General features: G+C 41.9%; 5 protein-coding genes and 1 long non-coding RNA gene across 14 annotated transcripts; 2 read left to right on the top strand and 4 right to left on the bottom strand.

Annotated features, from left to right (window-relative positions):
* Positions 1-27: 27 nt before the first annotated feature.
* Positions 28-1,559, top strand: Mulk (acylglycerol kinase-like protein Mulk). The gene is made up of 3 exons (XM_020951666.2): positions 28-205; positions 263-389; positions 449-1,559. Exons 1-3 carry the CDS (start codon positions 108-110, stop codon positions 1,466-1,468), a joined length of 1,245 nt encoding a protein of 414 aa, XP_020807325.2. The 5' UTR covers positions 28-107; the 3' UTR covers positions 1,469-1,559.
* Positions 961-2,249, bottom strand: trk (trunk). The gene has a single exon (XM_020951668.2). The coding sequence runs from the start codon at positions 2,247-2,249 to the stop codon at positions 1,530-1,532; it is 720 nt and encodes a 239-aa protein (XP_020807327.1). The 3' UTR covers positions 961-1,529.
* A 156-nt stretch (positions 2,250-2,405) lies between these two features.
* Utx (Utx histone demethylase) lies at positions 2,406-8,394 on the bottom strand. Of its 9 annotated transcripts, none has more exons than XM_020951660.2 (15): positions 8,175-8,394; positions 7,815-8,110; positions 7,478-7,589; positions 6,159-6,334; positions 5,957-6,085; positions 5,462-5,687; positions 5,218-5,398; positions 4,897-5,160; positions 4,696-4,831; positions 3,911-4,626; positions 3,702-3,844; positions 3,223-3,642; positions 2,953-3,162; positions 2,767-2,893; positions 2,406-2,678 (listed from the first exon to the last, which is right to left on the bottom strand). In XM_020951660.2, the coding sequence occupies exons 1-15, from the start codon at positions 8,225-8,227 to the stop codon at positions 2,484-2,486; spliced, it is 3,384 nt and encodes a 1,127-aa protein (XP_020807319.2). In that variant the 5' UTR covers positions 8,228-8,394; the 3' UTR covers positions 2,406-2,483. The 9 variants fall into 9 exon arrangements, with proteins under 9 accessions (XP_020807319.2, XP_020807321.2, XP_020807320.2 ...); XM_020951662.2 differs by having other exon boundaries at positions 3,702-3,829; XM_020951661.2 differs by having other exon boundaries at positions 4,897-5,157.
* On the top strand, positions 8,327-11,613 carry LOC147644004 (uncharacterized). Its single transcript, XR_015271211.1, has 2 exons — positions 8,327-8,458; positions 11,150-11,613. It is a non-coding gene; the product is annotated as an uncharacterized LOC147644004 (long non-coding RNA).
* LOC110183281 (uncharacterized) lies at positions 8,740-10,537 on the bottom strand. Its single transcript, XM_086830846.1, has 6 exons — positions 10,046-10,537; positions 9,761-9,992; positions 9,461-9,514; positions 9,274-9,327; positions 8,969-9,025; positions 8,740-8,903 (listed from the first exon to the last, which is right to left on the bottom strand). Exons 2-6 carry the CDS (start codon positions 9,851-9,853, stop codon positions 8,814-8,816), a joined length of 348 nt encoding a protein of 115 aa, XP_086686972.1. The 5' UTR covers positions 9,854-9,992; positions 10,046-10,537; the 3' UTR covers positions 8,740-8,813.
* Positions 11,063-21,262, bottom strand: Ufd4 (ubiquitin fusion-degradation 4-like). Its single transcript, XM_020951669.2, has 8 exons — positions 21,101-21,262; positions 19,985-20,019; positions 19,576-19,715; positions 17,772-19,512; positions 17,476-17,713; positions 17,193-17,411; positions 11,615-17,135; positions 11,063-11,403 (listed from the first exon to the last, which is right to left on the bottom strand). Exons 3-8 carry the CDS (start codon positions 19,713-19,715, stop codon positions 11,121-11,123), a joined length of 8,142 nt encoding a protein of 2,713 aa, XP_020807328.2. The 5' UTR covers positions 19,985-20,019; positions 21,101-21,262; the 3' UTR covers positions 11,063-11,120.
* Positions 21,263-21,860: the final 598 nt, after the last annotated feature.

Raw genomic sequence — 21,860 nt, 5'->3', positions numbered from 1 at the left:
TTTCCATCGTTTCAATTTGAAGCGAAACGGTTCGCAGAATCGAACCGGCCACTGAAACGTTTGATTATACAAACAAAAACAGGTGTTGCAGGCTCCACATCTAAATTATGAATTATTTAAGAGTTATTCGGAATAATTGGAAAAAATGCACATTCGGAGCTTGTGTCTCGGTGTACGCTCTTCAGTCACTGAAAACCCACATAGAGTATGCATTCATAAAACATCGAAAATTTGAACGACTATAGCCATTAACCTCTTATAGGATCGAACAATATATGAGAGAATTTTCGGCCAAAGCACAGTCTAATTCAGCTGCTACATCGGAACGGCCGAAAAAGGTGCTGGTGGTCATGAATCCAGTTGCCAATAAAAAGAGATCTGAAAAATTTGTAAGCAGCTGCAAAATACCTGACCACAATTACATTTTGTTACCTCCCATTATTTTCAGTTTAAAAATTACTGTGAGCCGGTATTGCATTTAGCAGGATATTCGGTGGACATACTACGAACAAATCACATTGGTCATGCCAAGACCTACATCCAGGAGCTGGCATCCCTACCTGATGCAATTGTGGTGGCTGGAGGCGATGGAACCTCGTCGGAGGTAGTCACTGGACTGATGCGAAGGCGCGGCAAACTGTGTCCCATCACCGTTCTTCCCCTCGGGCGCTCCGTTCAGGATGCATCCAAAAAGTTCCATATTTTTGGGGTGAAAGATGTGGAGTATGTCAAGTCACTCTGCTCAGCACTGGAACCGATGCTCAAAGATGAGAGCAAGTATCAGAGCGTTCTACGCTTCGATGTGATCAACGAGACGGACGACGACGAGCAGCATTTGAAACCAATATACGGTTTAAGTGGGCTCTCTTGGGGCCTACTGAAGGACATTGACTTGGCCAAGGATAAGTATTGGTACTTTGGACCGCTCCGGCATTATGCATCTGCCGCATTTAGATATTTTGCTGATAACTGGAGCCTGAAGACTGACTATGTTTACACTCCGCCCTGTCCGGGCTGCATCGACTGCGCTGCCGCTCTTCAACGCCAGGAGGATGTCCCCCTTCCGGCTGGACGTTTCACCAATATTTTATTCAAGTACAAAAAGAGCATACCGTCAGAAGAGCCGGCGCGGACTCTCGTTAAGAACGACAATTGCAGCAACAAGTTTGAGGGCAGCATCGAGGCGAATCAAATCAACATCAAGTGCACCCAGAACAAGGATAACTTTGCAGAGCTGGAGAGCCAGTTCATCAGTTCGCTGGAGCCGGGATGGGACTACATTATGCAAATTCCACAGGTGGTCGCCAGTAGTAGCATTCTACCAACCTTGGTGGTGAATAGTCGGACTATTCAGCTTCATCCCGCCGGAGAGATGGCAGACAAATTTTACTCAATCGACGGGGAGGAGTACGACGCTAGACCAATTAAGGTATCTGTTGTTCCCAATGCTATTAAAGTGTTTGGTTAAGATTTTCAAGTGTGTGTTTGTATATATTAATTGAATATCGATTAAATGGCGCTAGTACTAGTTAGTATAGCATGACACATTCACAGCAAAAGTTAACTGCTATCTCCTCCCAAATCCAGAGCTGCGTGTAATCATTCTTAAACTTCTCAGCGGTGATCAAAATCAATTTATCATTTATTCGAATGCATGAGCCAGTCTTGCGGCGCAGTACTTTTATTGTAAACGATTTTGGCTTGCAGTTGAAGTGATCATACCAACATTTTCTGGCAATACACTCGACCGAACGGATATAGCGCGGAAAGTAATTAAAGCCTAAGTCGATCCAATTGATCTTTGAGGAGCACTCCCAGGGACGCTGCTTGAACCCATCGACCCGTGCATGTCCCACACGGTCCATAAACACGCTTCTCGTCCGCACACTCTTGCGATGAGGCGTCGCCTCATGGGCAAAGTGATTCGTCTCCCAGGCGGGAAAGCTACTGACCGATATCACCTCACTGTCCGCATAGAAGGGCAATTCGTTAGACGATCGCTTGTAGCCGCCGGGTAATTGCTGGTGGTTCTTCTCGTCCGGTTCGCCTGGCGGATCGATGCTCATGTAGCGGGGATTAAATGCTTGTCCCAGAATCCGGCTCAACGACTGCGTTGAGAGCTCAGCACAGTAATCGACATCGGCATCCTCCTGCGCGGACCCAGCAGCAGCTAACAATATTATGCACACAATCAGTGATCCAAGTTGCAGGTGAAATTTCATAATGGTGAAAAGTATTTGCAAAAACATGTCTTCTTGGTTAAATCAGGGCTACTTTAAACCAGAAGTTTTAGTTTATCGTTCTATTTGCAGAGATAATCTATTGGCGACTTTATCGCCATCACTGACAGTGTCTGAGCTCACTTTCGTGGCTTGGATCCGTTATTTGGCAGCAAAAACATCTGATTGCCAAGGTAATATGTCGTAAAATATACAATTTATTAAATCTGCATTATTAAAAATGATTTGTTTCTGGTATTACAACTATTGAGTGTATGCTAGTCCTTGGGTTCTATGTAAAGAGAACGAATCGTAGACATGTTGAAGCTCAGACAGACGATACTCCTCCAGGCAAACAATGCCCTGTAGCGATGGCGACATTTTCAGGGCACACGACAGGCAATGAACAACGTGTCGCTTCTCCTGTTCTTTGACAAAAAGTACATTAAAAACTTCGACCTATGTGAAAGAAAAGTATATCACAGTATTGAGGAAAATATTAATATTAGCAAGAAGAATTTGTGAAATTTCTACAATAAATACATACTTCGCATTGACCGCAGTAATGGGAGGCTTCGTTCTTTCCACGACCATTAAAGCGTATTTCAACACCCTTCGATTTGACGTACTCCTGTATGTGCAATACGTTCTTCAACGTTTGCAGCAAGCACATTCTGTAAAGAATGCGGGCAGTTAATATTGTAATAATTCTATTCAACATTGTATAACTCACTTTATCAGTTCGAAAAGTTTCGTGTCTGACACTTTAATGTTCCTGGCCAAATTCCAGCTTAAATGAACCATTGGAACAATGCTCTTGAAGGCCTGCACTTTGTTCCATTCATATCGCTCAATGGCCAGCGAATACTGTCGAGCAGTCAGGGGTCCAACATTCCAGGCAATATTATTACACCAGCCAACAGATTGGACCCAATGGACGCACCTTAGAGGTAGAGGCAAGAAATGTAAGATGGAGCTAGAATTAGGGTTCACTTTCACTTACCCGGCATTAACCCAAACCAAATCGCCAGGCTTTTGTATAAATCTATAAACTGGTATATTCTCCTTGTATAAATCCTCCAAAACGGGCCACCAAGAGCCGTGCAAATAGCTAATATTGTTTTTTTCACATAAATTGTGAACGCCGCCCCAGTAAGCGTCGGGCACGGCAAACCACTCACAGTCCCCTGGCCCGATATTGATATTGATTGAGCAAAAGTTATTGTTCTCTTGATGTCCGGGCGTCCTGCTCCCCGGCACCTTCATATATAGCTGGACAGTGTTCATGCCGAGTATGACGTGGCCCACATGAGACAACATATTGGCAGCGGATATGACGCGTGCAAAAGCTGGCAGTTTTTGTAGCTCCGTTAATTGTGGCTTCCATTTGCGTTCGTCGGAGAGGTCAACGTTTGTTCCAAATCTACAAGATTTGTATATTGTTAGACCGTTAATTTATCATCTTCAATGGGTAACACATACCTTAACATCTTGCTGTTGATCTTGTTCTTTTTACGCTTCAAGACAATGTTTGTTGAATTCGAAACCGAATCCTTGGAGTCCGAGTCCGACATAGCCTGTGAACCCTGGAATCCCTTATCACTTTCATCCTGTGGTAAAACAAGCTATTTCAATATAAAGTAGGTTGCTTTTTAACTTGCAATTAACACTAAAGAAGGGAGCATCGTTACCTTAAGGCTGTCCTGAAAACTGGAGGCCTGATATTGGGCATATTTGGCTATTGTTGTGTGAGACCGATGCGATATGCAGGCCCAGACCCGTTTTCCCTGCGACGTATCCCAGTTTTCATCGGGCGATTGGTGAACTTGTGTCCGGACCTCGACACTGTGTTCGGGATTGGCTTCCACCAGTGTTTTGGTCGAAAAGAGACCGAGATCAAGCTTGAGAGCGCCAGCCAGGCCGCGTACAACGGCAATCGGATGCTTCAGGCAAAACTCCTGCAACTGGGGACTGAACGCGTTCTTTTTATTCTCTAAATGAACCGATGGAGTCGGGGGCAGGAGCTGGTCCCTCGTCAGTTTCTGCGGTGGGCAATCGGGCGGAGAGGGCGGCGGTGCGTTCACTTGCAAAATGGTAAAGTGTACGGGCGGTTCGTCGAGCGGTAGCAGTTTCACCGAGGACATTAACTGTTTCGAATCCATTTGTATTTTGAACGATGTGGTTAGATCCGAGCTGGTATCACCATTATATTCGTTATGTTTTGAGTCTTCGGTTAAATTATTACTTATCGCATCTTGGCTTAAACGCTCCAGTTTTATAGTCTCATTTTGTTTATAAATATCATTCGAGATGTCATCAAAGGTGTCCACGACGCTTTGTTCAGAAATCTTTTTGTTTTCCCCCGGCATTGCGATCAAGTTTCGTTGGCTCAACGTCTCGGAAATGTCTGTAATGATAAGATACGACAAGAGCGTCCTGTAAGAAGCTATTTAAAGTAATGGCTGATAAATCATACTCATTAGATTTGAATTCAGTTGCGTGGCTGTCTGATTATTATGTTGTACTAATTCTTGCTGGCCATCTTCCTTAATACGTTTCGCAGGTATGGGACTTTGGCTGAGTTGGCTGTGCGGATATGGAGGTGGCGGTCCCTTTCGTAGATTAAATCAAATTAAATCACACAGTTCTCTAATAGTTTAACTCTGAGAAAGTATACCTGTACTGGACTTTGTTTTGCCATCTGTCGCGGCAGCATCTGTGCCGTCTGTTGTTGGCGAGAGTTCATTTCTAAAGATATTGGCAGATTCCAGGCTTCTTCGATAGAACACAGTGTCCGGCGCTTCGATGTAATACTTGGCAGTGGTGCTTGGCTAAGCTGAACCTCCAGAAACTTGATGCGTTGTGTGAGGCCCTTGGAGAGACCAATAGAGTCCTTTTTCATGCGTATTACTTGTTTGCGTCGAAATAATGATGATGTCTTCTAGGGGAACACATAATGATTACAGACTATAAGCTGATGCTGTCAATTTTCGCTTACTTGGAATGAAATTTGTTTGGTTGCATTCAAATAGCAGGCATAGGCATCGCGTAATTGACCACAGCTCTCATAAAGTATACCCAGATTCGTCCAGGCGGCCTTATGATCCTTATCTAATTGAACGGCACAAATGTAGGCTTGTAGAGCATCCGTCGGTTGGTTTTGTTGCTGATATAAAACGCTGCGAATGCAAAATGCTTGAATTAAAGATATCTTTAGCTAAGTAAGATGGTTTCTCTTTTACCCGATTGAACACCAGGTATCCGCATTTCCTTCACTCTTTTCCACCGAATTGCGGTACGCTAGAAAGGCATCATGGACTTTATTGATTCCCGCGTAGCATCTCCCGAGTAAATATAATGATTGTCCACTCTTTGGATCGGCTTCGATGGATTTTTGAAGAAAATTCAATGCGTACGTTTCACGTTCCTTTTTTTCGCCTAGGCATTCTACGCAGTGGTACATCCATCCTGTAATATTTTAGAAAATAAGACATATTTATACAATTTTCACATTTTCTAGTAAATAGTTTCCAAATGTGGATAAGCATCGTCGTGTTGAGTAGCGCTTGCATTCGCGATGATTTCCCCCCTCCTAAGCTTTTAATATTCGTCTGATTAACCGAAACAGGGGTTGAAAATGCGAGTTCTTTTTGCAGCATCTGCTTAAATGCAACAACATGCTTGTCATTTGCATTTACTACATAGAAACATAGGCTTTAAATTGAATAATAACTCACCTAACTGCCTATAAACATCTGCTTTTAATTCCAATGAAATGTTCTTTTCTTTCAACAGGAATTCATAGCCATCCTTGGCCGCCTTGTGCTTGTTCTGAGTTTCATACAGATGTGCTATTTGAAATTTAACTAAACATGACAGAATAAATCGTTAATTAAACAATTATCTCACCATAAATAAAAAAACATTTGTAGGACTTACCCTGAAGCTCGGAAAAAGTCGATGGATATGTGTAGAGCAGCGCCAATTGCAAATGTTTTAGGGCAATATGAAATTCGCCGCAATGTTTTAGCATAAGACCTAAACGCAAATGGACTTCATTTGCACATGTAAAGTTTGGGCTCAAGTACAAAAGTTCTTGAAAAGATTTGATGGCCCTGGGAAGTAAGAGGGAAAAATGTTTTTCTTAATATAAAATATAATATTTTCAAATTCAAAACAATTTTAAAGTGTCTGTACAATTTTTGTAAAATCTTTGTAGGGACTCATTCGGCAACACGAGTCAACGGTATTTACATTGGTACATACGTACATACACACATACATATGTACATGTGCATGCAGTCACGTACACACCGTTATATGTACATACAAACGCATGTAACACTGTTGATTGAACTAGAATAATAAAGTTTAATGCTTAAAAGTAGAATATATATGTAATTCTCAGTCAATATCCTTAGTCTTACTGTCAATTCTGCAATAGAATTTGCAACAAACTGCCCAGACATGTCTGTATGCACTTTAAAATGATACAGACATTTTTACTGGTAAGCGAAAAGAGGCAATTAAGTTACAAGGCGCTTTTCTGTTGCATTGATTATTCTCAAAAATCGTAGGGCTGTGCGAAAATGCATGCCTAATCAAAGAAAATAATGCGTTTAACCAAGAAGTTCACATAACGACCTCAAAGGGGGGCAATTCATTTATGTATTTGTTTGAACATACACACGCACAATTTATATACATACATACATGTATGTAATGAGAACGTCCATGTAAATGTTGTATGAAAATTCTCACAAACAAAGGACATCATTTGTTGTCTTAATTTGTTATGTTCTTTTGAGTTTAGCGCCACTACTCATTCTTTTGTTAATTTTCATTTTAGAACTCATCCATTTTGTATTTTGTACTCTTAAAAAAACATATAGAACAACACAACACACAGCATAACTTGCATGGACCTACTTTTTGTAAATAGAATATTCTTTAAATAGTCCAGTCTTAGGTTTACAAACAAATAACATTAATGGCAGTGTTGTTTTCACGTAGAATCTATTTAGTAAACAATTTAATAATAATACAATAGGGATGTGATAAACTTGATAGCGAAGGCCGATAACAAGCTACATCTGTATAGCCATATATACATAGCTATAGCTATATCAAAGAAATGTATCGATTATATTTATCGAATATTTTACAAATGTGAAACTAGTCAAAATTATTATTTTACTTTCACAAATACTATAAGTTTAAACCACTTTTTAATAATAAAATATTTTAAATTAACTCACCATTTAAAGCACCTAAGCTTGAAGTAGGCAACGCCTATTCCATACATAAATGTATGGTTTGTCCAGTAACTATTTTCTCGAAACCGCAAATACTTTTGATAAGCCGAAAGAGCTGTAAAATAATAAAATTAGTAAGTTTAAAATTTCTAAAACAAGAGAAGGAAAGATATTGAAGGCTAAATCTCACTTTGAATTTATAATTAATAAGAACTACTGTATGGGAAATATTGAGCATTATTTAAAGGTTTCTTGCTGGGCTAACTATGATATCAAATTGGTATAGTCGGTCCCACGCGTTCTGGTCCGTGATACTTGATGTTAAGTATTATTTATTTACCTTCAGAATATTCGCCGAGAAGAAGGTGCAGGTGACCTAGCTTGCAGAGAGCATTTACGTAGTTCTCATCGTCACCGACTGAAACTAGAGCCTTTTCCTTCGTTTCGGTATCGAGATGCTTGGTATCCCCGTCGTCCTTTTGGTCTGTACGGCTTGATGAGTCGTAAACATTCGTAACTGCGTTGTTTTGATGACCATTGGCTATGTAGTTCTGCAGGTTTGTCACTGTTTGCTGGACAAGATTCCTTATTTCTGCATTCTTCTGATTGGACAAGTCCAGAAAGCCATAGTACCGACTAGAATTACGCATTTTATATTATTAGTTTAGCGACTCGGTCGACAGGTAATTAATTCACTCACCTGTCCAACTCGCGAACCAGGCAATCATCCTCATCCAAGGAAATCTGACCCATGTCTGTCGCGCTTCAAGTGTAGAATTCTACCGGCGGAAGATTTCGATCGAAAAGACTGCGTATTATTTAAAATCTCTTTTATTTATATTTTTGTTTTAGTTATGACAAAATCAGTGTGACCGCGGCACGGCCATAATACCAAATACACCATTGGCTCAACAAATAAACATACCAAACGTGTACCACAAGAAATAGTATTTACATGGTTCAGAACTTCGAGGCCAAAGCAATGTAAGATATAATAAAACTTATTTAACTAACAATTTATCTGCCATGTGTTTTTTATATATATGAATATTTCGAAACCAGGAATATATACATTCCTGTACTGAATATTATTTTTATTTATAGTGTACTAAAATTAATTAAGCAAAACCTTTCAAGCTGTCACGTTTATTAAACACTTGAATATTTTTAAATTTGGTAATGTTTTTTAATGCAAAACAATTAAGTCGTAAATATGTATTATTTAAATTATCCTCTCATTTTTTAGTTGATAAGACTGATGAATATAAAAATATATAAGTATTGTATTTTTAAAAAATCAACTTCACTAGGAAATGGAAATTAACAATAATAAAATTAATTAACAATATCCATGAGGAAATTCCAGATGCCATAAGTATGTTCGCTGCGTTTGTATAATATCCAGCTTTAGTTTCAACATTTGGGTCAACTGAAAAAGTTTAACATTTTAAAAACTGATATATAATTATTAATTTAAAAGTCGTTTATCCTTACAAATGTCTCGTACTCCGACTGTGAAGTATTCTGCCTCAGATTCAACATTTGATTTGACTGTAAATAAATGTTTATTTAAAAAGATTTATTTATTTACAGCTTTAGGAAAATATTAAAAATTTATATGACAATCTAAGTTCAAAATTCTCATAACTCAGACAAAAATGCATTAATTTCAATTCGGAAAGCTTTCCTATGTTAGTTTTTATGAGGTTAAAAAACTGCATTCTCAGTTTAAAACCTAAAAAAAATCCACATTTTTGTGACCGAAATTACAGGGTATTTAAAATTAGTTTTGACCTTACCGAGCTCTTCCTCATTTTTATCAGATACTGCATCAGAGTCAACATATTCGTTAGCTGTTAAAAAAAAATAATAATAATATAATTTTTAGTTTAATGAAATAAAAGAAAATTTAACAAATAAAAAAAAAATAGTTGAGTAAATATAATTAAATAAAAATAGAAAAGGTAGAATGTTCTTTATCCTTACATAGGTCTTCTGGATTTGCAACAATCTCTTCATCAGTTTCAAGGATTTCTGTACCTAAAAGAAGCAAAATATTATATTTATTTAAGGGGACTTAAAACCACATTTGACTTTAAATACTATATATATTTTAAATTTAGTTTTATTTATTTTATTTTATATTTTAAGAGGAAATCTTTGTTAATCCATCAACTTGTTTTTTCGTAACAGGAATATCTTGAATTTCTCAGAACTTATTTGTTTTCGCAACAATTAAATGTGATAAACAATTTGAAGAATAGGATTTACAATTTATTTACATACCCATTTCTGCGCTCTTTCTCTGGCGATAAGGTAAAGATACAGTGTAGTTATTATTTTGCATGTCGGCGATTTCAGCATTTTGTAAAATATCATATATCCAACTTAGGTAGGAATTTATTTGGGTGACTTTGTTGGGAAACTGATACTCAACATTATCCTTCGCCAAGGATATGATACCAACTAAATTACTTTCCTGAATTACACCGTAGCCTGGATAAACATTTTCTGAAAGCTGCGGCGACCATTAAATAATTATATTTAAATCTTAATATAAACTACACTTACTGTTGATTCTACTTTTTTCTGCAAAGGCGATTCCGTGGTTAAATCATAATCAGCCAACAGAACCCATTCAATATCGTCTCGATCTGATAGGGGAAGTTGTGTGCTCAAGCGAAGAATTGCAATATCATTGTCAAGAGTTGTTCCATTAAATCCGGGATATACTTCGATTCCGCTCACAAAGTAAAGAAATTCGCTTAGATCATTACTTTTGAATGACACGGCTAGTTCCTCAGTTGTTATTATATTTTTAGTTTCATTAGAAACTAATAAGCACGATGCCGCGGTTAACACTATACGACTTTGGAGTATGTTTCCAAAGCACTTTCCATCGACAAGAACTCCGTGACTATTCCTTCTTTGCAGCAGAACTTGGTAGGAAGGACGATGATAGTACTCATTGTAAACGCACGGAAATAAGCACAAAATAATTAAGCCCAACGATAGCATAATTTCTCCTGATCTTGATACGTGGATAGAAAAACCTTGACTGTCACGTCACTTGCCCTTACAAGATAGTAAACCCCAGATGCACAGAGCACAGATATATCTTATCTCCAGCAGTATTTTATGCAAGTACAGTCAAAACCACGATCCAGGTCTAATTCACGGTGTTGCTATTAAGTCCCGAAAATTGTTTTGGCATGAACAACGTTATTTAAATAAATTGGAACTTGAATGAGGTAGCTAGCAGACATTAAAGATAACAATTAGCTCAGAGATTGTCAAATTTTAATAACTCTTTTCACAGGTTTTTACTGTCTTCTGCTATGTTTGCTTTTGTATCAAGCATTTCCAGAGGGGTGCTCACTGTTAGCTTATCAAGTGAATTTTGAAACCATTTCAAGAGGGTAGATCACTGCAGATGAAGCATCTTATAAATTATATATTTTTTCTCGACCCAAAAATGTTTAGTACTCTTGGTATACAAGTAACCTATTTAATTCGAATAATAATAATGATCGAGGTTATACTATTTACAGTGGCGCTTATAGTGTTTCTTAACACACAACAGTAATATTTAAATAACAAAAGGCTCAAATTTTTATTAACTTGAATATCGAATACAATAAATTGTTTAATTTAAATGAAACCCCTTTTCCTTAGTTGCCGTTAACAAGCGCTCCTTCATTATCTCCTCGGTTGGGTAATCCGGAAGCTTCAGGTAGTGAACGCAGGTGTTCACCGACGGATAGCTTCCAACGCCGGCGTCCACCTTCCGGACAACTGTCAGTCTGGGATGTAAGTTTGCAAGTCCACCCGGAGGCAAGCTACTGCAACCGGTTGTAAATTGAAGGAAGGCTTTCCTTTCGTCGCCCGACATGCTCAACAGAACGTTAACAAAACGTTGGAAGCCAGGACTGAAAGCAAATATATTAAATATTATAAAATTAAAGTCAATTATATGCTAAACAAAAATATTATAAGGAGATATTTATAAAGTTAAATGCATACGAATACGTAAAATTATTTCACATCGTTACTAAAAATATTTGAAATCTTTTCTACTTTTCTTCTTATACTTCTTATTTTCTACAGATGACAAAATAATTAATTAAAATTAAAACATACCTGTCTTTGTTGTAGCCAAGTTTTGGTTCAGTATATGAAATAATATCTTCTCGGCTCCAATGTGGAAACTGTTCGCCACATATCATCATTCGTGCCTCTGAGGGGGTGAAGGCGGCCAGCTTTTTCAGAGGGAACACCTCATTGAACCCATCACTAAAAGCCTTCATCTGTTGCGCAATGCCATCTTGCAGGATGAAGTTCATTAGCAGCTCACAATATGCCTCCAAGTTGTTGATGGTGACGTTCACCGAGGATCCATCCGGCAGCAAATCGGCCTGTTCATATCCGTAAACGGAGGAACTAGGCGAATACGTAAACGTAAGCGCCAAGTCTTCTAGGGATACTTCTAGACCATTCTGGGTGTGTAACTTCAGCTCGTCAATCAGTTCTTGTTTCCTTTCGGCGCTTAGAGTGTCGTCACAATCGATGGATTGCTTGCGCATTATCAGATTTTGCAACTCTTGCAGGAACTGATACCGCGTGGGATCAATTTCTTTTAAGTTCTCCAGAGATAGGATGCCGCCAAAGGCATTCGATTTATTGCCATCAGTTCGCAACAGCTTGGTGCAGGTATCTAGAATGTCTGATTCTTCTTCGGACACGACAGAGAGATCACCATTTCGTCGGTCCGAAATTACTTTATGGAGATTACGGGATAGCACTTTGTTGTGACAAAGCAGTTGAAGAAATGATGTGGACAAAGGTATGTCCACTAAACGCATGTCCTGCAGTACCTTTGCAACGAAAACCCCGAAGAACCAGAAATATTTGAGGACCTTCTCACTGATCTCGGTATTCTGAGGAAGGGGTGCTGGGAACAATCCATGCTCCCTCCGATTCACATAATACCCGACGGGTTTTGAACTCGCTTCAATGGTATCCGGGGCGTTTTCTAGATCCTGGCCCAACTCCTCATCACAGAGCCACATGCAGAGATCGGAGCGTTGAATTTCTGCCGCAACTAGGGCATAAAATTCCAAGGTGGGTCCCAAGCCAGTTCCTTCCTCGTCCAAAAACTCCACCTCCAACACAGACTTCCTGTTACTGTGCGTCTTCATAACCTGCATGGCCCACTTCAGCAAGTCCTCGTTTCGCGGAACTTTAACGCGCTCGTGCTTTAGTCGCCCGATGCGGAATTCGTGATCATCACGGCGCGGACTCATAATGGGTATCCGCTGTCTTTCAACGGTGACATCCCGCTGAGATTGCAGGCAAACGATACTCCTCGAGGCTCCAAACGATGTGCAATTGAAGTACAGCTGCCTCGTCTCGAAGGGAAACAGGAACGGACAGGATTGATTTAAGTTCTCGCACCAATTCGGTAAAGCGTTGCTGGAGAGAACCAATGGATCTTGGATTTGCTGCTGTAACTTGTTTGTGATCTTCTTGCTGATGAAAAGATCTTCGGATAGAAGTGGAGCTCCAACGTGTTCCTTGTCCGAATGCTCGATATCGTTCTGATTGAGGGCATTGATTTGAGTAAGCAACTCGAGGACGTCGTCAACGGAGCACATGTGGTTATTGTCCGCTATAGTGAAACCAAGATGCATTGGAGAGTTGGGAGACAATGTGGAAGCTCCACTTTTCGATGACACATCAGGCGTTTGTGCCAGTTCCTCTGCGGTTTCCTGTGCCTCTGGCGACACCTCCCGGTACACAATGGTGTATGTGGGCTCCCATATCTTTCGAAATTTGTCCAACTTGTTCAACTGACTGCATTGCAGTAATTCCTGCACGGCTCTAAAGATGGTCCAGTCGGTGTTGTTCAAATCGATTTCCACTTCAGGAATTCCGCCGATTCCCGGACCGCGCAACTTCAAACCAAGCAATGGCTGCTCAATTGTCTCATGGCCACTGGGCTGTGGTTTGGGTGACTCCTCAACCCCGATTGGAGGAAGTTCCAGGTCCGAAGTTTGATTCACGTTTGTTCGACCCGGTCGAGGGTCAAATGCTGGTATCAAAGCGGAGAATTGCCTCTTAAGAACGAACTCATCATCCCACGACTTGCGCTTCGTAGTCACACCCACCAGCCTGTTCTCCAAAGCCTCGTCGTCCATAAAGGTTAGCAAGTTCCGGGACACCATGACTTGTAGCAGCGTGTTGCCCACCTCCTCATACTCGTCTTCATTCTCCTCCTCATCGTTGTCCTCGTCCATGTCGTCCTCATCGTCCAAGTCGCCCAACAACGCCGGCGCTCGACAGCTCTCCAAGAAATCTTCAAGGGACACTTGTTCGCTATCGCTAGATGTGGAGGTCAGACTCATGGTTAGAGTGTGATTGATGGTAGATGCGGATTGCTGTCCGGCCGAGGTATTTGTCGATGGATGATTTGATGACGGAGCCGTGTTTATACTATTATTCGAGGATAAGCTTGGATAACTCTGAGCGGTGTTCAGCAATCCTGAGTGGAAGTTACTGGACAGTGCCAGCTTAACTAAGCTAGTTACCGAGTGTCCGTGGAAGGAGCCGGAGGCATTCTGATCGCCGCCATGCTCATTAACATTCACAACATCCGCCGCATTCATAATCTGATTATCCTGGATGTTGGATGTTCCCTGGGAGGTACGACGACGGGCAATCGCTGCGAAGGTCTCCAGCAAGCCGGTGTGCATCGTGGCCACCTCCGATGTAGTCGGCACTTCCGAAGCTGAAGTTGTCGTCAAGTTGGGGACACTAATGCTCATCATCTGGCTGGGGACCGGAACTGTTTCAGATGAAATCTGTGGATCTGCACTCGGTTGCTGTGCTGCTGCTGCTGCTGTTGCTGGCTTCAGTGAAATAACACCACTGGGTTTCTTTGTATTCTTCTCGTCGACCTTAATCAAGCCTTGTCCCTTTGGCTGCTTCTTCAAGCCTATGTTTGCGCAGGAAGCTGGGAACGTGTCTGTTGAGAGTATATTGTTTGAGTTATTCCTGATCATATCCACGCCATCACGCATCTTATCAATCATTTCGAGCGCTTCGGTCGAGAGTTGGGTTACTGTGTTGTTGGTGGTTCGCAGATTCACCAAAAGCTCCTTAGAGATTTTATTCACCGTGTTGTTGGCATTCATCTTGTTGTTTTCTTCAATGTTGGATATGTTTTTGATATCACTCGACTCTCGAGGAGCAGGAGTCTGGACATCAGCAGGAAGGATCTCGGATGGTTTGCTGCATACATTCTCCTTGGTCTCTAATTCTGCCAGTGATAAGTTCTCGGAAATGGTGGCTAGATCGGAGACAATGCCAGAGTTAATAGCCGGCATGGAGTTGTTGATCGCTGACAAGTCCGAGATGTGCTCCAAATCGCGACTCAATGGCGACGGTCCACTTATGTTATCCTTATGCATGGGACTTGTCCCGGATTCTTTGTGCTTCGCACGAACCTCTCTGGCGGATGCGGTGGCCAACTGGTTTGTCGATATAATCTGTGTCTTGGCGGATGCAAAGACATTCTCCGCAATTGTCTCGACGACAACAGCCTGCTTCCAGGCGAGATTATCCGCTGAAACGGTTTGATTGGATGCCCCAACTTCAGGATGATGGTTCTGGTTCTTCTCCGTGGCCTCGGGCAGAGATGGCGTGGAACTTGACTTGCGTGATGTAAGCGCCGTCGTGTTGGTCTTATCATTTACCTTCATCGTGCCGGTCGCCGACGATTGATTGCCTTCGAATATGGAAAGATACTCGCCATCGGCCAGCTTCAGATCGTACTTGCCCTCAGCACCCATGCGATACGAGTTGCGCACGCCGTGATCCCACTTGACATCGATCCAGCCGTTGTGTATTTCGCCCGTAATTGTTCCCTCGCCGCCACATCCGTCCTGATCCTCCCATCGCCAGTCAACACCGCGTATTACCCTCGCTCCAGTTGTCATGTGCTTTAGTTGCGCGCGAATTTGCCGCCTCTCGCGCCTTATTTTTGCCTCAGCCTCCTTAACACTTTTGCCAATGTCATCGGCAATGCCCACAACACGACCATAGATCTCGAAGCCGCTCAAGCTCAGGTAATGGGTTTGACCAGAGGCATTGCGTCCATTCTGTTGGATCCTAATGTGGCGGTATCTAATGGTATCATCCGAAGCTGGACACGTAATGGGCCACGTGGCCGTGCTTCCAGGTTCGATGAGACTCTTGTCATCCGTATGCGCACTGAGCGTGGTCCAAGTCAGACCATCCTTTGAGCCCTGGAGCAACCAGTTCCTTAGCGCCGATCTTCCATACCCGCGAGCATGCCGGAGGGTGTAAGCCGTGGGTATGATGTAGACACCCAAATCGATAGCGAACCATGCCTTCTTGTTATCCTTCGTGTGACAGTTCAGCGAGATGCTGTCTCGGGAGAGGATATCCTCCAGCTTGCCATAAGGTAACGTTTTGCCTTCTGAACTGGTGACCTGGACCAGACCGTACTGTGCTGGATTGACCCAATCACAGGTCTTGGCGTTCGTTCCAATGTAAAACAACAAACCCTCTTCATCGAAATCAAAGGAGTGCGAAAAGACGAGTCCCGGACGATGCTCCCGTATTTTCTTCAAATAAAAGTATGTGGATCGGTCCAGGTCGTACCATTGCTTGGCCACCATTTTGAGCAAGTACTTGGACAGTTGTCCGATTGTGGCCAGGGGCTCCATTTTAAGAGTACGTCCGGAGCGATCGAACAAGGTGCTTTCACACTCGGCACGTTCCAAGCGGAAGCGCAGTCTCTTCTGCAGAATCTGCAAGCTATAGCCGGTGCATGGAGTGTCGTAAAGATATATCGGTAGCTTCTCTGTGCTCTCCAATACGGACACTAGTTTCTGGATCAAAATGCTGGCCGTACTCTTGGTTCTCGTTGCCGCCGATTCAACGCTGTCCTCGAGGATACATTTCTTGAAGACGGCCACACGCTGTTTTTGCATTTTGTTGCGCTTTGAGTTATTTTCCCAATGATTAACCGACAGTACGGCCACCAGAGCCTGCACCAAGCCCGACGAATGCATTTCGTAGGCGCTCACTACCCCATCCTCGTGTATCAATTGACACAGCTTGGTGAGAGCGGCGGATAAAGTCGTGTCCCAGCTGCCATTCGGTGCCATGTGCTGCTCCTCGAACGACACCTCAATTTGCTTCACGATATCGGTCAGTATGGCGACCGCTCCGCGAGGGACAGTCTGCGCCGACTTAAAGTATTTGTTGTAGATTTCGCGCGACAGGTTGCGTACCTGAAACTTCTGACCCTCCGCCTTGGACTTGTTGCGCTTCTTTTTGGCCGTGGACCAGCCGGAAGCGAAATCGGGACCCAGCACAGTTTCGGCCGTGAAGGTGTGTTTCGTGCCTCGATTGCTTTCAAATATAAAGCCAGGCAAGTCGTCCTGCAGTACTGTGACCTGATGGCCTTCTGTATTGTGTATTTGCAGCTGATTTGTTTTATGCGATTGCAAGACCCAGTTACCGACAACCAAACGCAGGGCACTCGCTGTGGGTAAAATTGGCTGCGAAACAACGCCGGGAATCACGCACGATCGGGCTCGCATTAGTTTTTCCAGGAACTCACCGCGATTTTCTAAATATTTTAAAATTAATGTACACATTATTTTTAATGTAAGAGTATAATATTTACCTGAACTATCATTTCCATTCTCTGGACTTCCGCTGGAGTACATTGTGGCCAGCTTGCCATCGATTATAAAGCGAAACCAGCCGTTTGAGCCATTGGAGAGCTCCAATGCCACCGAGTCTGACCACACATACAGGCAGTCACGTCCCCGACAAATGCTCCACTCCCGCCAGTGGTAGGGCTTTCCCTGCAATATCTCTTTAGCGTCCTCCATGGGGTCGTCTATGGGGTTAAGCTCGATTATAATAGTCATTATAATTATAATATATGTATAGGGGATCTTTACCCAGAGCTGCTCGAGGGCTGACGACGACGTTGCTTAAAGATTTCTGAGTGGAAGATGCCGTCTCGTCGGCGGTTCCTGACGATGATTGCACATACATATCCTCGGCATCCGTGTCCATCAGAGCTTGGACCTTAGCAAACACTCCTAATCGGGCAAAGTGATCGAGAAATTCCTCTTGTGTCTTACACATAATTTCCTCAATGATGTTTAAAACAATTAAATGACCATCGTCGTCGTCCTGGAATTAAAGTAAAGAAAATTAATACTTATATTTAAAATATTTTTGCATTGATTACCTCATTGTCTAGGACACTGGCGACCACCTCGATAAGCAGGTTTCCGCCATTCTGGCCTGATGAAGTGGAGGCGTGTACCTCATCGCTGTAGCCGGACTCGCTCAGGCTTTGCAGCACCGTTGGGTACGCGTATTGGACAATCTTTTTTATCAGCGCCAAGCTAGCGCGCCTCACACTGCCAAGCATGGAGCCCAAAAAGGTGCGGCAGAAAATAGGAAGTAAAACCTTAAGATAAATAGGAGCCATTTCGGGATCCCCGCGCGGCTCCATCAATGTGCCCTTCTTCCCATCCTTGTTGAGGAGCGAGTGATCTGGCGACATCCACTCGCCGGGTGACTGAAGTATGGCCGCCACTTCCCGGTGGCCGTCGTCTAGTCTCTCACGCGCCTTGTCCAGCGGCGTCTTGCCGTCCTCATCACGTAGATCCGGATAGGCGCCGAATTTGAGAAGAATTTTTGCAATTGCCGGACGACCGAAGCAGGCTGCATAGTGAAGGGACGAGCTGCGCTGCCCCTTGTTCACGTCAGCACCTTTTTCGCACAAGTACTCGACCATTTCCAAGGTACCAAAGGCAGAGGCCCAGTTGAGAAGCGTCTGCCCCACATCGTCCATGCAGTTGACATCGATTCCGCCCGATTCGATAGCCTCACGCAACGCTTCCGAATCCTTTGATCGGATGCAATCAATGAGCTGGCGGTGCGTGCGATCAGTGTTGGTATTGTTGCGCCTAGGTCGGGGGGCCAACTGTCCCTGATTGGGGTTGTTATTACTGCCTCCGGCGCCGCCTCCTCCACGGTTTAGCGCTTGCCGTCCCTCGAACAAAAGTAAGAGGAGGAGATCTGCAAACCGCATGCAGTCCAGCACACATCTCTCGTCGCCCTGCAAGGCCCTTTCAAGAGCATCGGCCAACTGCGATCGCAAAATGTCATGGGTAATCGATGGTGATCCACGACAGAGTGTAGATAGCAGAGAAATCGTAGTGGATATGGACTGCGGGGATGCAGCTGCATCAGATGATGCCTTTACTTTGGTGGCGCTCGCACCCGTGGCCACATTTTCATTGATGGCATCTGACGAGTTAGTGGGTGCAGCGGTCAGGGCAGGCGGCTGAGCAGCAGCAGCAGCAGTTCCCGAGTGTGGGCTGCTGCCTCCCACACTCTTCAAACGCTTCAACAGTTCCGTGGTGAGCCCGTACTCGGCCAGCGGTGCCGGGTCCACCCACTTTCGGGTGAAACGATCGGCCACAGAAGCGAAGCACTTGAGGGCGCCGTCGGATACCATAGAATCCTCGTGCTGCAGCAGCGTGCTCAGGCTCTCCACGCAGTTTTGAATGCATGGTGTGTTGGGCTCTACTTTGGTGCACAGCCGCGACACCACAGACATGGCCGAGTGCAATGTGTCTTTGTGCACTTGCGAGCCGCAATCACGGATGAAAGATAGGACACAGTTGAGGCCGCCACCCTCGAAAACGGCGCCCGCTTCTCGAGTGCAAATCAGCTCGAGCACCTTGATGCACTGCTCGGCGAGATCGCGAGATGTGCGTGATGAGAGATCCGCAACCACAAGATGATTGCAAATGGCCTTGATGGCGCCATCGATCGACACGATGCGGCGGGTGCACTCCGCCGAAACGTCCAGGTAATAAGTAATGGCTCGCGCCGTAACCTCGAGCACGTTTTCGGGTGCCAGTTCATCCAGGAAAATCTTGCACAGTGCCGGCAAGAATGTGCGCGGTGGACAGCTGAAAACGGAAAGATAATCGATCAGAAAAAGAAAGTACAGAAATTAAATAATATTCAAGTACCTTTCAAAGCAACGATCCACATTGTCGGACATCAGGAGCAGCATGCAGAGCTGCTCCAGTGCTATCAGTTGCATATCCCGCTCATCGCCCTGTCCCATGGACAGCCATTCCAACAGAGTCTCGGGATCGACATCGCCCATCTGTGCAATGTAAACAATACAATTTTGATAATTGAATATGTTAGTTGTTGACAGCTAAGGCAGGCCAACAAAGAAAAGGCAGTGGCACCCGTGTAATGGTCTTTGTTTTTGGCAATTTTGGTTAATTATAATATGCGTTTGTTAGATACAGAATTCTCGGGTTAAATATTTGAAATGATGCCTTTAATGGCCATTTATTTGATTGATTTACATTTTTACAATAAATCAATGTGTATGCTTACTGAGATTAATAGTTCTATTTGACTTACCGCGAATCGATTTTTTCTGCTTTTCTTAACCAAAACTGCAAAGGGGACAAGAAAATTATGAGTATTAAAAATTTTATCAAAGAATTATTATTTAAGGAATTAACATTTCAATTCTTTCGTCGTAATAAATTAATGTTAGAATTTGAATTTCCATTTTGTAGGAACAACCTTGGGTTGCTAGGCATTCTTACAAAGGCAAACAATAGATACCAATAGACTCGTTAAAAATGATTCCAAGTGTACATCAAATACATACATACATATGTATATTTATGCACATATTTTCAGTAAATCAGATGAGCTATGCGAATCACTAATTAAGCGCGCCAAAATATTATAATCCAATGTACATATGTGTGTATGTACATATTTCATCAAACTTATACAGCTTAGCGAAAGTTACACATTTACTTTGGTACACAGCAGTTGTACTCCAACTTGTTTTTGTACCAATTGGAGGTGCCACTAAGAAAATTACGTGTAACACAGCACAAAGGAATATTTAAGTGTAGAGAAACAGAAACTGCGTTGTTCCAACTGAGAAACACACTTAAGTCACTATACAATGACGGCGTTCGTTATCAAATCAATAATAAAATAGGTATGAATAAACCTTTTCAATAGACGAAAATCACACTAAGTAAACAAAACAAACATATGTATGTACAAACACATTTTGTTTTATTTATTATTTCACGATTCTATTATAACGTTGGTAATACTTTCAAAGTGTTCACGAAGAAAACAGACCGTGTAACGTGCTCTAATAATTTACACAAGAAAGTGCACAAATTCTGACTATGATGACACTTCCATTTTTCTTTTGCCCACAACGATAGTTGAGTTGTGTATGTATTTATGCATGTGTATGTATATACGTATATTTTCGGGGACCTTTCTATTCCAATAAACATAACTGCTTTGAAGTTACATAAATCAAAGAAGCAGTTATGACAATGGTCTTCGCCAAACTATGTATGCACTAATTTCACAATATACCAACGCGAAAACATGTGTGTAGGTAATGTAATTGTCAATTATTCATACAAATTTGCGTCTCCACGAGTGGGAGCGCAGCTGAGAGCGCGAAATATTGTTTAATCCAGGTCGTCATACCTGTTTTGCATTATATTAAATATTATGCTGTCTTTATTATTCACTTAATCTTGCTTTTTAAAAGCTTTTTGAAATTACTCAATACACTATTTTCATTCACACAAATTCAGCTTGAAAATTGATTCTAGTGATGCTAAAGTGGCGATAGACTGAGACTATATTATATCGATAGACTATCGATATAAGCTATCTAAAAAAGTCCAATTAAAAAATTATTGACAGTATCATATTTTTTTTTTTTTAGTAAGAAAAACTAGTATTTAAAACTTGGAAATATTGATAATGTAAAATAAATACAATCTCATTTATATGCGGGAAGATGAGCAATTTTCGAAACGAAAATGTATAATTAACCACCTTGGTCAAGTTTGGAACAAACTATAAAATAGACCAGAATATATAAAGGACCAAAACATTAAATTAATTTTATGTTTCTTTATCTCTCACCTGTTATTTTTATACTAATTTCAGTCAGAAGCTTGAAACGCACTAAAGAATTGATTGCGAAACCTATAAACCATATATATTTGTCAAAAATTAACAAAAATATCAATTTTTTTAAATTTAATGTTGAGTAAGCGAACGTAGGAAAACTTTCAGAATTAAGTTAATTCTTTTTTGACTTAGCTATGAGTTTCTTACGTCTTAATTTGTCAAAAAAAAATTGTCATATAAAAATATTGATTTATATCGATTTAAAGACTGAAAATATTTTAAGGTTATAAGCTTATAATTCTAGTTATGATAGATTTACATAAAT

The sequence above is a fragment of the Drosophila serrata genome, unplaced genomic scaffold, assembly GCF_035046125.1.
Source record: "Drosophila serrata isolate PLE 108 unplaced genomic scaffold, ASM3504612v1 contig_240, whole genome shotgun sequence".
Lineage (NCBI taxonomy): Eukaryota > Metazoa > Arthropoda > Insecta > Diptera > Drosophilidae > Drosophila > Drosophila serrata.
Note: the sequence above shows the minus strand (reverse complement) of the source record. Positions and strands in the feature narration are given on the sequence as shown.

Coding starts and splice junctions, on each gene's coding strand:
- Mulk (XM_020951666.2), top strand. CDS start 108: ATGAATTATTTAAGAGTTATTCGGAATAATTGGAAAAAATGCACATTC. Junction 206..262: donor TCACTGAAAACCCACATAGA/GTATGCATTCAT, acceptor AACCTCTTATAG/GATCGAACAATATATGAGAG. Junction 390..448: donor AAAAGAGATCTGAAAAATTT/GTAAGCAGCTGC, acceptor CATTATTTTCAG/TTTAAAAATTACTGTGAGCC.
- trk (XM_020951668.2), bottom strand. CDS start 2,249: ATGTTTTTGCAAATACTTTTCACCATTATGAAATTTCACCTGCAACTT.
- Utx (XM_020951660.2), bottom strand. CDS start 8,227: ATGGGTCAGATTTCCTTGGATGAGGATGATTGCCTGGTTCGCGAGTTG. Junction 5,688..5,956: donor AGATGTTTATAGGCAGTTAG/GTGAGTTATTAT, acceptor AAAATATTACAG/GATGGATGTACCACTGCGTA. Junction 4,627..4,695: donor ACTGAATTCAAATCTAATGA/GTATGATTTATC, acceptor TTATCATTACAG/ACATTTCCGAGACGTTGAGC.
- LOC110183281 (XM_086830846.1), bottom strand. CDS start 9,853: ATGATATTTTACAAAATGCTGAAATCGCCGACATGCAAAATAATAACT. Junction 9,328..9,460: donor TGCAAATCCAGAAGACCTAT/GTAAGGATAAAG, acceptor TTTTTTTAACAG/CTAACGAATATGTTGACTCT. Junction 8,904..8,968: donor AGTCGGAGTACGAGACATTT/GTAAGGATAAAC, acceptor AAACTTTTTCAG/TTGACCCAAATGTTGAAACT.
- Ufd4 (XM_020951669.2), bottom strand. CDS start 19,715: ATGGGCGATGTCGATCCCGAGACTCTGTTGGAATGGCTGTCCATGGGA. Junction 17,412..17,475: donor CAGCCCTCGAGCAGCTCTGG/GTAAAGATCCCC, acceptor TTAACCCCATAG/ACGACCCCATGGAGGACGCT. Junction 11,404..11,614: donor CTTGGCTACAACAAAGACAG/GTATGTTTTAAT, acceptor ATTTGCTTTCAG/TCCTGGCTTCCAACGTTTTG.